A 13,510-nucleotide genomic window follows, 5' to 3' on the forward strand; every position below is an offset into this window, starting at 1 on the left:
TGACAACATATGTGTGTTTGTGTGTTGTATGTGAGTGACAGGGAATGGGTCGTGAAGGGGGAAAAGACATGCAGCATGTAGAGAAAGGACCACCAGAATGAGACAGTCAGAAGTGACCCAAGTGAGTGAGTGACATATTTACAGAGGCAGAGGGGTGGTGATAAACGAATATGGAAGTCCTTATAATTCTCTTGATGTTTGTGGGTGTGTGTGTGTGTGTTCCTGTGCCACATGCTTTCAGACATTTCAGCCAGACAGTCTTTTCAGCTGTGTCTTTATCAGCTGTCAACAAAGAGACAACAAGATAGAATGTGTGAAAGAGGGTGAGAGAGCAGCCATGAGATTGTAACACAGTCAGGGTGTGTGTGTGTGTGTGTGTGTGTGTGTGTGTGTGTGTGTGTGTGTGTGTGTGTGTGTGTGTGTGTGTGCGTGCGTGTGCACAGTGTTGACTGACAGCATGAGAGGAGGCGGCTTCTTCAAACACTAAGGAGGGTGAGGTTCATTTTTCTATTATCCTCTATTAATGGATCCCTTTCATGATTGATCCAGCAATTCATTGACATTGTGTGTGTAAGTGAAGTAGTCATCATGTGTGTACTCTTTCTGTATTTATGAGTGCTTGCATATATGAGTACATCTGCATAGGGAGGTTGATTATGTACATAAATGATTCATGCATTTGATTTAACGTACAACTCTAATTCATCATGAATATTCTTAATTTCTCATATATATGATAATGGGGATGTGTGTTTGCACAGGAGAGTTTGTGTGACTGTGTGAGACTGTACCTTATGATCTGAAGCCAGGTCAGCTAATAGCCGCACTGCTTCAATGAAACACACAATACACAACTCCATAGCCACAGGCAGACGAGTGGTCGATATAGAAGATGAGGTGGAAAGATTGAGAGATGGGAGTAGAAAAGTGTGTGAAGGCAGAAAAAGCAATAAGAAAGCCACAACACAGTAGAAGAGTACAAACTGAGACATTTTTGATTTTGATTAGTTCTCTGATGTGCAGTATATGTGTACATAAAGTGTATGCTTCACTACAGTAGATGCTGTGTGTCCGTAAGGTTTGAACTGCATGTCGGTATCAGGGTTTAATAACTCCACAGGCATACATTATGTAAATGTTTTGTTATACTGTACATTGTTGGTAAAGAAATTGGGAAATGCTATAGAGTGAAAGGTATTTTTTAGAGGTGGTGAAATTGCATACGTATAAGGAAAGATCCCATAAAGTGCTAATTCTCTCTGTGAGGCTTAAAACAGACTCAGACATAACATTTATTTATTTTATACATTTTCCGTCTGTTGTGATTGTGAACAAATCTGTAGCTGCTTTTCAGAGCATAATTTGTATATTCATGTGATACCCTACTAAATTAAATTAATCTGAAAGCAGCATGATATTCACATGATACTCCTCTCCATGCATGTGCATGGGACATGCACTCAATTAATTAAAAAGGTGTGATTCTTAAGACAGACAGCCTCCTACGCCAGTACACAGTTTCAGAGGAAAGGTCTTTAAAATTAGCTACGGCTTAGCAAAGCTTCCTCCTTTGTTGCAAAAAGGTAAAATCATCACATGTTAATTTTCTCTCATTAATTACGCTACTCTTTAGGAAACTGTCGGGGTGTAGAAAAGGGTTGTTAGGACAACTTGATGAAACTAGGCGGGCCTGTTAACTCTGTTAATTCCCATACAGGGAAAACCCCTGCAGAGAGAACCAAACATAGTTGAGAAGTGTAAATGATGGTTTGTCAGCCTGGTAATGAGTATATGGAGAAAAAAACATGTAATTACACACACACACACACACACACACACACACACACACACACACACACACACACACACACACACACACACACACACACACACACACACACACACACACACACACACACACACACACCAACAGATAATGAATACATTAGCCCATCATTCATATATTTATTCACAAAGCCCCATTTATACAACACAACCACTTACTTAGGAGCAACAAGCAATGGACACACTAAATGATTGGCATGTGCTCAGACCCAGAGTGAAGAGAAGTGCTCTATGAACTGATCTGAGTCCTCTTTAATTCCCCTCTGTGTCTTCATGTCTCCTCTGGGACCCCATACATCATCTTATGTGCTAAAAAGATAGAGTGTCAGGGCGTTAAGAGGATGAGCTGGAGAGTGTTGCAGAAATAGATGGGATGTGAAATTGAGATGGTATTACATTTGAATGTTCTCGTACTCTATTTAATAGTTGAGAGGACCAGTGAGATTCGCTGTTTTTCTTTAATTTGCATCTTATTTCTCTCTTTCGCACCCCTTCACTTCCCCGCTCAATCTCACCGTCTGCTTTTCCTTTTTTTTCCTTCTCATTTTTACCGCTCTCTTACCCACGTAAAAACATGCAGGTGAAAACCCTGAAATTAAATTACATTTAAACCAAATATAATAAGTACAAAACTGTCACTTACTCATTATTTGAACACTGCCAGCATAAAGACAATTATTTATCAATGCAATTCAGATGCACGGCTCACCAACATTAAATCCCATTTAGTCTGCTACAGTACATCTGAGCAGGAAAAACCGAAAGGGTAGAGGGAAAGCGAGAGAGAGGAGCACAAGTGGGAGCGTGAAGGCTGAGGGATGGCAAAGGAAAAGGAAGTATTAGAACATTGGAAGAGATGGTGTGTGTGTGAAAGATATTGGACGATGGACAGAGGACAAAGGAAGAGGGAACAAGAGAGAGAGAGAGAGCTGATGCATGCGATCAAATGTGCATAGGCCAGTGCTCATTTTCGGTCTCCCTGTAGAGTCTTACTTAATGAGGTAAGCAGCCAAGTCTTAAAGGAGGAGGGGAATTAGCCATTCATCCACACAAAAGCAAGCTGGCAGACCCAGCATATCCCCTATTTCAGTGTCTCAAACACAGACACAAACACATGCACACACACCTACCCCCAGCTAGTTGTGTATAACTCACTATTATCCTTCCTGTCTTCTGACTCAAGGCCAGTCATCTATGAATAGATGTTTGAAACAAAACAAGAGGGTGGCCTGAGGTTTCTCTCCTGTTGTGGACAAAGGCTACACACTTTGTTCAGGGGCCCGCTCAGAGGGCCTAAATAACGGTTTAAAGGAGGGGTTTGGTTGGGGTTAGAAGAAAAGTATTTGAGTTTCTGGAAGATCAAATCCTTATAATCAGCCATAATATCGGTCATTACTAGTAGCATTAGTCAGTCAGTTTTTAAACAGTATTTATTTGTTTATAGAACAGCTATGTATATGTTAACTGTGACAGATACAATCTATACGATATATCTCCCTGGGAGAATTGGTTGTGTTTACAGGCAAAAAAGCTGATTTAAGGTGATGTTAGTGCGATATTGTAAGAGGTTATTTAAGTGTAAGGTAATTCTAAATAGAAATTTGTGACTGTGAGACTAATTAAACACCACTCACAGGCTGTGAAAAGGAAGTCACATCAATTCAAAGTCAATCATTTGAGGCAAAGATAAAATATGGAAACAAAACAAGTGCTCTCTTAAACCAACTAGAGAAATGAGAGACGTTGGTCTGGTCTTGTTGCTGGTTACAACACCGTGAACACGCTTTTGTCTGGCTCTCCAAATTAGAATCTTGCAGAGACAGCAAAGTCATGTGGACGTATGTGAAAAGTTTGAAAGGATGGTTAGGCATAACCTTAGTTCGGGGGAAATCAAGCGCAACCCCTTAATGGGGCATTTTAGGGCCTGCATCTCATCTTTACACCTCTGAGTACTGAAGAGTGGACAATGGAGTCCGCATTTGATAGGACTGAGTGATGAGAGCTGACGGAGATTGCTACTCATGACAAGGGGGAACAAGAAGAGAGGAGAAAATATAAGAGGGGAGAAGAAGGAACCGAAGAATGGAAAAAAATATATTTCTACCTTTATTTATGTTTTGATAATGGGCCCAATTTGATGAGCAAACAACAATGTCCATTTTATCTTTTTATTCTCTTTGCTTTGGTGCACAATAAGTTATGTTTGGCCCTGCTCCCTTTTCTATCCATTCTGATATATTGAAAGCCTTATAAGATGTGCTTATTGCAGGTAGATTTCTGTAAACAGCGGACCTCTATACAACATATTTTTAACAATTGGTAGGAATTGCATCAGAGTAATCTGGAAGTAAATGGGTTATTTTAAGGTAAAAACTTGTAAAGAAAATGACCGTCACAAATAAAGCTAGAGGAGAGGAGAGGAGAGGAGAGGCTGTGACATTGTTGTAATTCAGTTCAGGTCTCCATTGATTGACTACACACGCCGGACACTGCCCAAGCTCATAAAGCCTCATGTTTACTTAGCATACTCCCCTCTTCAAGGACTTGTGCGTTTGTGTGTTTGCCATACACAAGTCTGTTCAGTGAAGGTGATACCAAACCTAATAAATAAACCATGTGACCAAAATTTGCCTTGGGCTGAACCAGAAGTTAGCTAGTTGCTACATGTGTGCTACATGTGAGTGGGCATGTGTATTGGCTAGCTGTGCGTACTGTATGTACATGTGCTTTCATAGGCTTGCATGCATGGGAGTGTGGGATGTATACCTATGTATATGTGCAGTATTCCTTTACCTTTCGAACATTAATCCAGTAACCTATGATACGATCCGTGGCCTCAGGATCTCTCTGTGTCCACTGCAGGTTGTAGGAATAGTTGTTTCCTTTTTGAATTCGCACTGGGTTGGGTGTGTCGAAGTAAAACTCAGCATTGTAGGGTTGTGCTGTGAGATGAGGGAGGGAGAGAGAACAACATATCATTGATACATTAATCATAAAGAACAGATACATGCACCATGTTGAGCATGAAAGAGTTGGAGAGATGGATTACCAGTAGATACATTGATTTAGACAGATTATTTTCAGGTGTAGCAGTTCACAGTTGGCTCATGTCATTTGCTTACCAGAGACATTAAATGCACATGTTGATGTCCCTGCACTATTGGTGACTCGACACTCATACGAGCCGTTGTTGGTGGGGTCCAGCTTAAACTTCAGCTCTGGCTTCTCCTTAGTGTCTGGCATGGGCATGCGGATTATTTCGCCATTACGGAACCAGCGGATGTCTATAAGGCGTGTCGGGAATGAGCGAATCACCGTACACCTCAGGGTCACCATCTGATAGTTCCTTGAACGCACATCCGGGTCGCCTGGGTCCAGTATGGGAGGATCTGAGGAGACAACAGAATCGAGTTTCAGTTTACTTACAACGTTTGTTGATTTATACTGTTCAGCCTGCAATGTCAATAAATGTGACATTGCGAAATCGTCTATGTCAGTCCGTCGTAGCTAATAGCATAAACTACTGTAACCATCAACCTAATTTATTTCGTTCACATTAATGACTGTATGCTCGAGTCTAGGTCCTCTTGTGGTAACAGTGATTTACAAGTGTGCAAAAACAGTTACTATTGACAGTTTGATAACGTAATTGACTGCTGGGCTGTATCCATGTACAACCCATTATCAGTAATCATTTTCCATTTTCAAATCTATTTCCATCATAAAAGGAGAGATGGAGATAAATGGAAGAAGAACAGTTTGAAAAGGATATTTCAGCTAGAACTTTGAATAATGCAAAATGCACTGCAACGGTGTACATAAACACCACAATCACCCATGTCTAATTATCTTTTTTCCCTCTGCAGTGAAGAATTCCTCACAGCGTTAGAAAACATTAGTTTTGACAAATAATCTGACACAGAGCAACTGTTATTTCCACAAGGGATCAGGCATTTCTACAAGGCAGTCCCAACACCGCTGCTATCCTATCCTAACCAGCTGTAATTAACCTGTCAGCAGGGATGTGTAGCTCTGCGGTTAATGACTGACTAGCTGTTGTTGCCCTGGGGTCAGCCCGGACACAAGACAGCCAAATGACTCTGCTACAAATCACAGCTTTTCACCCTTGGCAAATCATGTAGATAATAGATAAGGTTCTAATGACGGTATTGCCGGACTAACAGTGATGAGATCTGGTGTTAGGGCCCCGAGGGGTGAAGCAGCACGACTAGAGTCTCTTGTGAATCAAGTTTATCAGACACAGATATGTAATTAAGTCTAATCTGTGTTATGCCTGTAATATAGACGGAGAATGAGTTAGAGTAAGGAGGAGAGAAAGGGGGGGGGGGGATAATGTAAGGAGCAGGAGAGAAGACTGCACTGACTTACAGTAGCTGGATTTTTACTATTAACATTATGATATGATTTATCATGCCAGTAAAGTTAAATTGATTGATTCTCATACTGTTTTCACATTCTCAAAAAGGTAAAGAAAACAAATTGTAACCCATAGCACAAACACAAAACTGCTGAGATGAATGAACACAAAGCTTATCAAATCTCTCATAGTGAACCTTTCACGGTTTAGTTTGTTCTGCTATAGCTTGGCCAAACTGATCAGTTTGCCATTCTGTGTTTGCACTCCAGTCAGAGAACCGTGAGTAAGCACCTGCATGCTAACATGACTGGAAAACCACCAAATATGTCTCAGCTGTGTTCATCCCAACATGAGGATGCAACATACATACAGCTTCATACGTTTATTTTAATTGTAATGAGAATATAAATTGTGTTTCCAGTCAATATTATGTTTCCTGACCTCTTGAAATGAATGTGTTGCTTATACTTCCTGCAGCTACAACAGAAACAAGTGATGCAGCAGAGGAGTGAGTGAGTGGGAGGTCAAAGGTCCGACTCCGACTCCTGCTTATAGACACACATATGCATACTGATGGCTGACTTTGAAAACAGGTGGCAAGGGTAAGGAAAAGCAGGCAAACTGTGGAGCGATGGTGATGGAAATAAAGGCGGGGGGGGGGTGGTGTTGTGAGCTGGTTTGTGAGCAGTTTATAAATCATTCGTTCCCCAGAAGAATTGGGAGGCAAGTTATTACAAACCCCTTACATGACCGTAAATATTAAATTCAACAATTATTTAAGTTCCTCAGCATTATGTCTCACTTTTTAAGTTGTGAAGCTTGTTTATTTTCAAATACAACTTTTCAAATTCTCTTGAGCATTTGTTCTAATTTGTTTACTACTCATTGGGGACTCACTACACGACACTGCAATATTTTTCATCATCAGAAGACCATCATCTATGTGAGCACACCTTCACTATCTGTCTTATCGAATGCAGAATGGATTCCATCTGGATGGAACCAGATGGAATCCATTCTGCATTCGATAAGACAGATAGTGAAGGTGTGCTCACATAGATTATGGTCTTCTGATGATGAAAAATGCAACACTGACCAAGCAAAACATGTACAGTACACAGAGAAAAAAATCAATTTACATGAGACTGAGAGAGGGAGGAGTTGGGACGAATGTAGAGAGAAACAGGTCTTGAAGAAGAGGACAATGAGGAAGACAAATGATAGGGAAAGTGCAGTGTGAAAGTGAGAGAAGTCGATGATTGAGTATGGGAGAGGATGGGAGAATGCAGGATGCAGAAAGGGAATGACAAGACAGAGAGAGGTGTTCTCTCATGGCCAGCAGTTAGCTGATTGATGATGATAGGAATGGCAATGAGGAAGAACAGACACTTTTCTTGGAGGTAAAGTGGGCAAAGAAAGAAGGGATACCAGGAGAGAAGAGGAAGTGGGAGTGGCTACAGTGGCAATAATCTGCATATCCTCCTAATTATATCTGCCATAAAAAATGAGAGCATGCATCCATTACATATATCTTATTCCACCATCTCGTGGTTAATGGAAGGAGGTAAAGCAAACCTGATGAAATAAATAAAGTAAAATAGTGGTGGGGTGTAAAGAGGGGCAGTGGGAGAGGAAGAGTGAAAAGATTTGTTTTTACACACTTTTGTTGTCCTTAGCTAAACACTTTTAACATCGCCAATCTGTTTCTCTCTTGTTCCATCTTTCTAACCTACTAATCACACATTTTGTAACTTCTTGCCATCCCTATCCCTGATTCAAGCTATCTCTAAACACCGTTTCTCTCTCTTTTCATCTGTCCTGCTCATGTATCTGTCTCATCTCTCTGTTTCCCTCTCCATCCAGAGTGGGGTGGCCACCTGGTCCATTAATCAGACTTGGCCAGTGAGGACAGCAGAGCATAGTGTTGCCCTTCCGCCCCGCCTGCATTAGCAAGCCCCGTAAATCCTTCTTGAAGAGGAGAGGAGATAAGAGGAGAGGAGAGGAGACGAGAGGAGAGGAGACGAGAGGAGACGAGAGGAGAGTTGAGGAGAGGAGAGGAGAGGGGATAGGAGAGTTGAGGAGAGTTGAGGAGAGGATAGGAGAGTTGAGGAGAGTTGAGGAGAGGAGAGTTGAGGAGAGGAGAGGAGAGGAGAGGAGAGGATAGGAGAGGAGAGTTGAGGAGAGGAGACAGTAGAAAAGGGGAGATGTAATTTGGGGTTTTTCATCAAGAATTTCAGTGGGAAATTGGTCCAAGAACAGGCCGTGTACTCTCAGGCAAACACACAGTTGGTTGTGATCTTCAGTAAAATAAATAGTCTTAACATTAAATTAAAACATACATGTACTGCTTAGTGGCTATTGGTTCTTCTGGTTGTTTGGCAAGTTAACAAATGCAGCTATAGCAGCAATGACTCTGACCCCTTACACATGTGACCATATTTTTCAAGATTCAAGATTCTAAAATATATAATATATATAATTTAAATATATATAATTGAATTATATATAATTCAAATATACATAAATATAATATACTAAAATATGTACAGGATTTTATACACAGTCTTAATATATCCAGATATATTGACAATATTATCCATATAGATTAACTTTTGTTAAGATTATTCAGACATAATAAATGTTGAATTTCTGAGTTTATCAGCACTTTGGTTGAAAAAGGACACGTTTCATAGCTCCAGTTCCTTAATGAATACAGTCCTTAGCCTTTCATATCCCTCTCCTTTTGAGTCATTAGATGTACTGCTCTTTCTTTTTGTATCCTTGTGTAATTGTTATATCTTGTACATTGTATTACTTTAATTAATTGCAGCCTAAAAGGCCTGACCTTGTGCACACGAGGAGGGTGCTGAAAGGGTTGAATTGAGTCCTGTTAACATACATTTATTGAATACAACCGAGCACTTACCAATGCAATAATACACTGCTGTGACACACAGCAGGTTCCAATCTATATATTTTGTTTTAACTCAACTCCCTAGTTTTGTATGTATTTTATTTTCAAATGTTTTTATTAAATATGTTTCTTAGATAACTTTTAATAATTCAATTGTGAAGCACCTTGAGATGACGTTGTTTTTAAAGTGTGCTATACAAATAAAATGTATTATTAATATTATTATTATGTTCAACTAATAAATGTTTGATACAACTTAAAAGTGCTTAAAAGTGTGTGTCTGTGTTTATTCAGAATAATAGGGTGATGCAACTAAGAAGGTCAGCCTCAACCAACCCTCTCTGAGGATTATGTCTGCAATGTTTGATTTTACATACTTGTTACGAGATGCTTAATAAAGAACATCCAGTGCTAGTTTATACCTAGATGAGGCAAATAATGTATTTGTAACCTACTGCTATTCTGTTTTTCAGGAAGCAGAACAGTTAGTTTCTGTAAAATACATGTTTTTCAGTTATACCAAAGCTATAAGTTGGAAAGTGCTCAAAGTCTGTAACAGCAGGGGATGTACATGCAGATGTGGGTGCCAAGTGATTTTACCATGTGCAATTTTTTTAGTAGAAACATGTAAATCAAATGTGTCACGTGAAGCTCTCCACAGTCACTAGCGCCATTACAATCCAAACAAAGTGGGTAACCTTTTGGGAATGGAGACGGCATTACAATTGTGTGTTTTTTTAGCAAAACAGCTCTCATTCCTTACTCAAAGCCCATCCTGCGGGAGATTTATAATGACAGTCCCGTCTGGAGTGTTCACGAAGTGGATGGGAAAGATATAGAGAAAACAGCCTTAAAGCCATCGAGGTGTGTCCTCATTTTCTTTTACACTCCCTTTTTGCACTCTTTACATTACCATACATTTTTTTGTATCTGTCTTTAGGGCTTTGAGGAAATTGTGACGATTATGCCACAATTGAGTGTGGAGCAAAAATAAAAGTGTTTTAAGGGATCTCTGATATTACCATAACAACAAAGAAATTGTTTTAAGGTGTATAGAGGCCTATGCAAAAGGTACCATTAGGAATAACTTTGTTTGAATTATGTCTGTTAGAGCCTTTAAACTATTATTTTCATTAAAAAAACAAGTATATATCACACTTATTTTACACATTGCTACTGCATATTTTATATTTCCTAAGTTTAGCTCAAATGACTAATTAATGATACCTATGGGATCATCATCAAGTTTTATATTATCCTGTCTTATCTTAATAGTAGACTAAATGCAGCAGAAACAGTATTTAAAAGCAGCTCTAACCAATCTGGATTAATTTACATTGATACACATGCAAGTGACCCTGTCCTTCTGCTGCTTGACATCCACAGTTTGTATGTTGTTGTAGTTTGAGTTGTTATTATCTGATGCACACTTACACTGCACATTGAGTTGGACCTGTGCCTCCCTGCGTTTGATGTTAAGTCCATTGTACGGAGCAGTCTGGCAGCGGTACGCCCCCATCATGTCCCGGCTCACATTCCTTAGCATCAAGCGGCCATCAAGTGTCTCCATCGTGGTTGCCCCTGACGACATTAGCAGGTCTTTTTCCATCCGTGACCACAGTATAGGTGGACGGGGTTTGCCTTCTACCACCAAGCACACCAGGTCGATGTTACCTCCCTCCCGAACGTTCACCACCTGACCTCCTGGTGGAAGAGCCAACACTGGAGGAGAGACTGCAGGGAAGGAAAGGGCAGGGTTAGAAAGAAAATAATAGAGAGAAAAGTGTAAATACACTCTCTACATAAACAGAAAGAACCATCAATTATGTAATTGACTTTTTTTTTTCAAACTGCTGCAATAAAGGAAAACAATCTTCATACAATTTGCATTACAAAAAAGCCAAAGGAAATTCTTATTTATTGTAGCTTGTAGTAAAAAAGGTATAATCTGTCCAGGGACTTCAGATGAAAAATAGCCTCTTGGCTAACTCTGGCACATTTACACAAATGTTGATTAATGTGCACTGTCCCTGTTAAAATAAATGAATAAGTAAAAGTATAGATAAGAATAATTCAATTTCAGAATAAACAGCATATAAAATGAACAATTGACTGGAAAAAAGGGCTATATGTTACTGTTTAATAACTCTAGATAGGACATGACTTAACAATGACAGATGATGTGAACAGAGAGACTGTAAAACAGAGACAGACGGGGAATACAAATAAATGAAATAAACTGAAATTTACCACGCTAATGTTATTGGACAATCACAGTTTAAAGCAACACAGGAACAGTAAAAAAAGATAACTGCTCAGTAATTAAGTGCTCACATTATAATTAACCACAAATAAAGCACACAAACGCACAGTTACACAAAGCCCTAAAACAAATTGACAGTGACTGTGTGTTCAGATCTGGATGCAGTCAGCTTAAAACAAAAATCCTTCAAAAACATGCCTCGAACCATCATCATCTGACTAATCAAAGGATTTTTGGAGCACATTAACTGACAGAGAGACACTAACGGAAGTTTGTCCCGGTCTGACAGCGATAAAACATGAAAAATGAACGGAAAACCTCACCACTGTTCTGAGAGATGTTGACATCCACACGCAGCTCTGGCACCCTGCTGCCGGGGAAGTTCGCCACACAGCTGTAGGTAGCCAAGTCTCTGAACTTCATGTCAACAATCTCCAAGCTACTGGTGCCGGGTGCCATGTCTGGGTCACTGCGCAACAAGATCAGGCTATCCGAGTTGAAAACAGGTGCACCGTTCTTGTACCAGGTGTAGTTGACCTTGTCCTGTGGGGTGGCATCAACATGGCACGACAGCTTGAGGTCCCGACCCATCTGGATGGTCTCGCTGTCCTTGTTGGAGTCTGGTGTTATCTGGAAGGTCAGGTTACTCATTGCTGTGTGTGTGGGGTGAAGAAGCAGAGAGAAGAACCAGTTAAGTAGAGGGTACAGTGTCAGGCTGTCTGTGCTGCAGACTTGGGTAACATCCCTGCTGAAGGGACTATTTCAAGAAAGAAATACCTGGGGGAAGACCAAATTGAAGGAATGAATATGAAGATAGTTAAAATATATTTTCCTACTCCTTACATACTTGCACTTAATCTCCATAATCTTTCACTTTGTCAAAAAGGTATCTTTAATCTAAAGCACCTCATGGAACTAATTCACATTTAGCCGATTCTACAAGGGATGTTTAATTTAACACACACACATACCATTTGCCACTTAAATACAGAACTTAGGCAATAACTTATTGCAGCATTATGTAGAATTAAAGCTACCAGATGGTAGCCAGGTAGTCCAAACTCAGAGGGTGGTGTGCTTTTAAAAAAATGTGAGTGAGTGAGCGAGCTAGTTAGTTAGCTAGTTAGTTAGTTAGTTAGTTGGTTGGTTGGTTTGTTAACTAGTTAGGCCAGTCTTGAAGCAACTACGAAGGGGGCGTGGCGTTGATAAAACATATGTGTCCTTGTACTCCATGATTATTATACAGTATGTATGTTTATTAATCTCTCCATTACCTTTTTTTATTTCAACATTTGCTAGACATATTTTTCTAACGGCAATACCGTTTTTTAAGTTTGTTGAATACAAACAACCTTTTGATTTGACAAGATAGTGCAGTTAGTTTTGACAGAATGGTTATTGAGAGATAATGAGAGTAAAAAAGCAATTAAAAGAAAAAGGATGGACGTAGGAGGAGGGAAGATGCCTAATACAGAGCAGAAGATGAGTTTGTGACAAGCATGAAAGGCATTAGGAGGGGGCAGCCTGGCAAAAGAAAACCAAAGGGAAAAGGAAATTGAAGACGAAAGAGAGAAAGAAAGAGGAAAAAAACTAATTGTGAAGGAGGGAGAGACAAAAGGAGACAGAAACAGAATACAATAACAGGGGGAGAGGAGGAGAGGAGGAGAGGAGGAGAGGTGGGGAACAAAATCAAGGACAAAGAGTAACTCTCACACTGTCACATTTCATTTTCAGTTTCAAAGGCTGAGTTTCCCCAACAGATTTTCATGTTGAATACAAAACAGCTCTCTGTATCCCCACTAAGGGGAGAGACAGGCGGCGAGGAGGAGAGGAGGGCTTGATTTAAACTCCTTTCGAGCTTGTTAACAAGATGCTTGGGTGGAGATATGGATATGAAGCAGTGACCATATGTTTAAGATGATCCTGCAGCTTCACCTGGTTAGTGTGGATACAATGTTGTATGTGCATGTGATGTGTCTCTAGCCATGTGCATTTTAAACTGTGTCGCATTCCTACCTGCAAATGTGTATGCACTCATTAAACACGAGTGTGAGTGTGTGTGTGTTTGTGTGTGTGTGTGTGTGTCTCATTCACCGTCTTACCACCTGTG

The 13,510-nt window shown here is 40.0% G+C and overlaps 1 protein-coding gene across 2 annotated transcripts in view; it reads right to left on the reverse strand.

Annotated features, from left to right (window-relative positions):
- LOC117556709 (MAM domain-containing glycosylphosphatidylinositol anchor protein 1) overlaps positions 1-13,510 on the reverse strand; it is a 198,876-nt gene that overhangs the window by 46,408 nt on the left and 138,958 nt on the right. For both annotated transcript variants that reach the window (XM_034232201.1, XM_034232200.1), the window contains exons 8-11: positions 11,724-12,053; positions 10,572-10,871; positions 4,968-5,234; positions 4,639-4,787 (exon numbers count right to left, since the gene is read on the reverse strand). In XM_034232201.1, coding sequence (XP_034088092.1) covers positions 4,639-4,787; positions 4,968-5,234; positions 10,572-10,871; positions 11,724-12,053 — 1,046 coding nt within the window. The remainder of the gene's footprint in view (positions 1-4,638; positions 4,788-4,967; positions 5,235-10,571; positions 10,872-11,723; positions 12,054-13,510) is intronic.

This window comes from Gymnodraco acuticeps, unplaced genomic scaffold, assembly GCF_902827175.1.
Source record: "Gymnodraco acuticeps unplaced genomic scaffold, fGymAcu1.1, whole genome shotgun sequence".
Taxonomy (NCBI): domain Eukaryota; kingdom Metazoa; phylum Chordata; class Actinopteri; order Perciformes; family Bathydraconidae; genus Gymnodraco; species Gymnodraco acuticeps.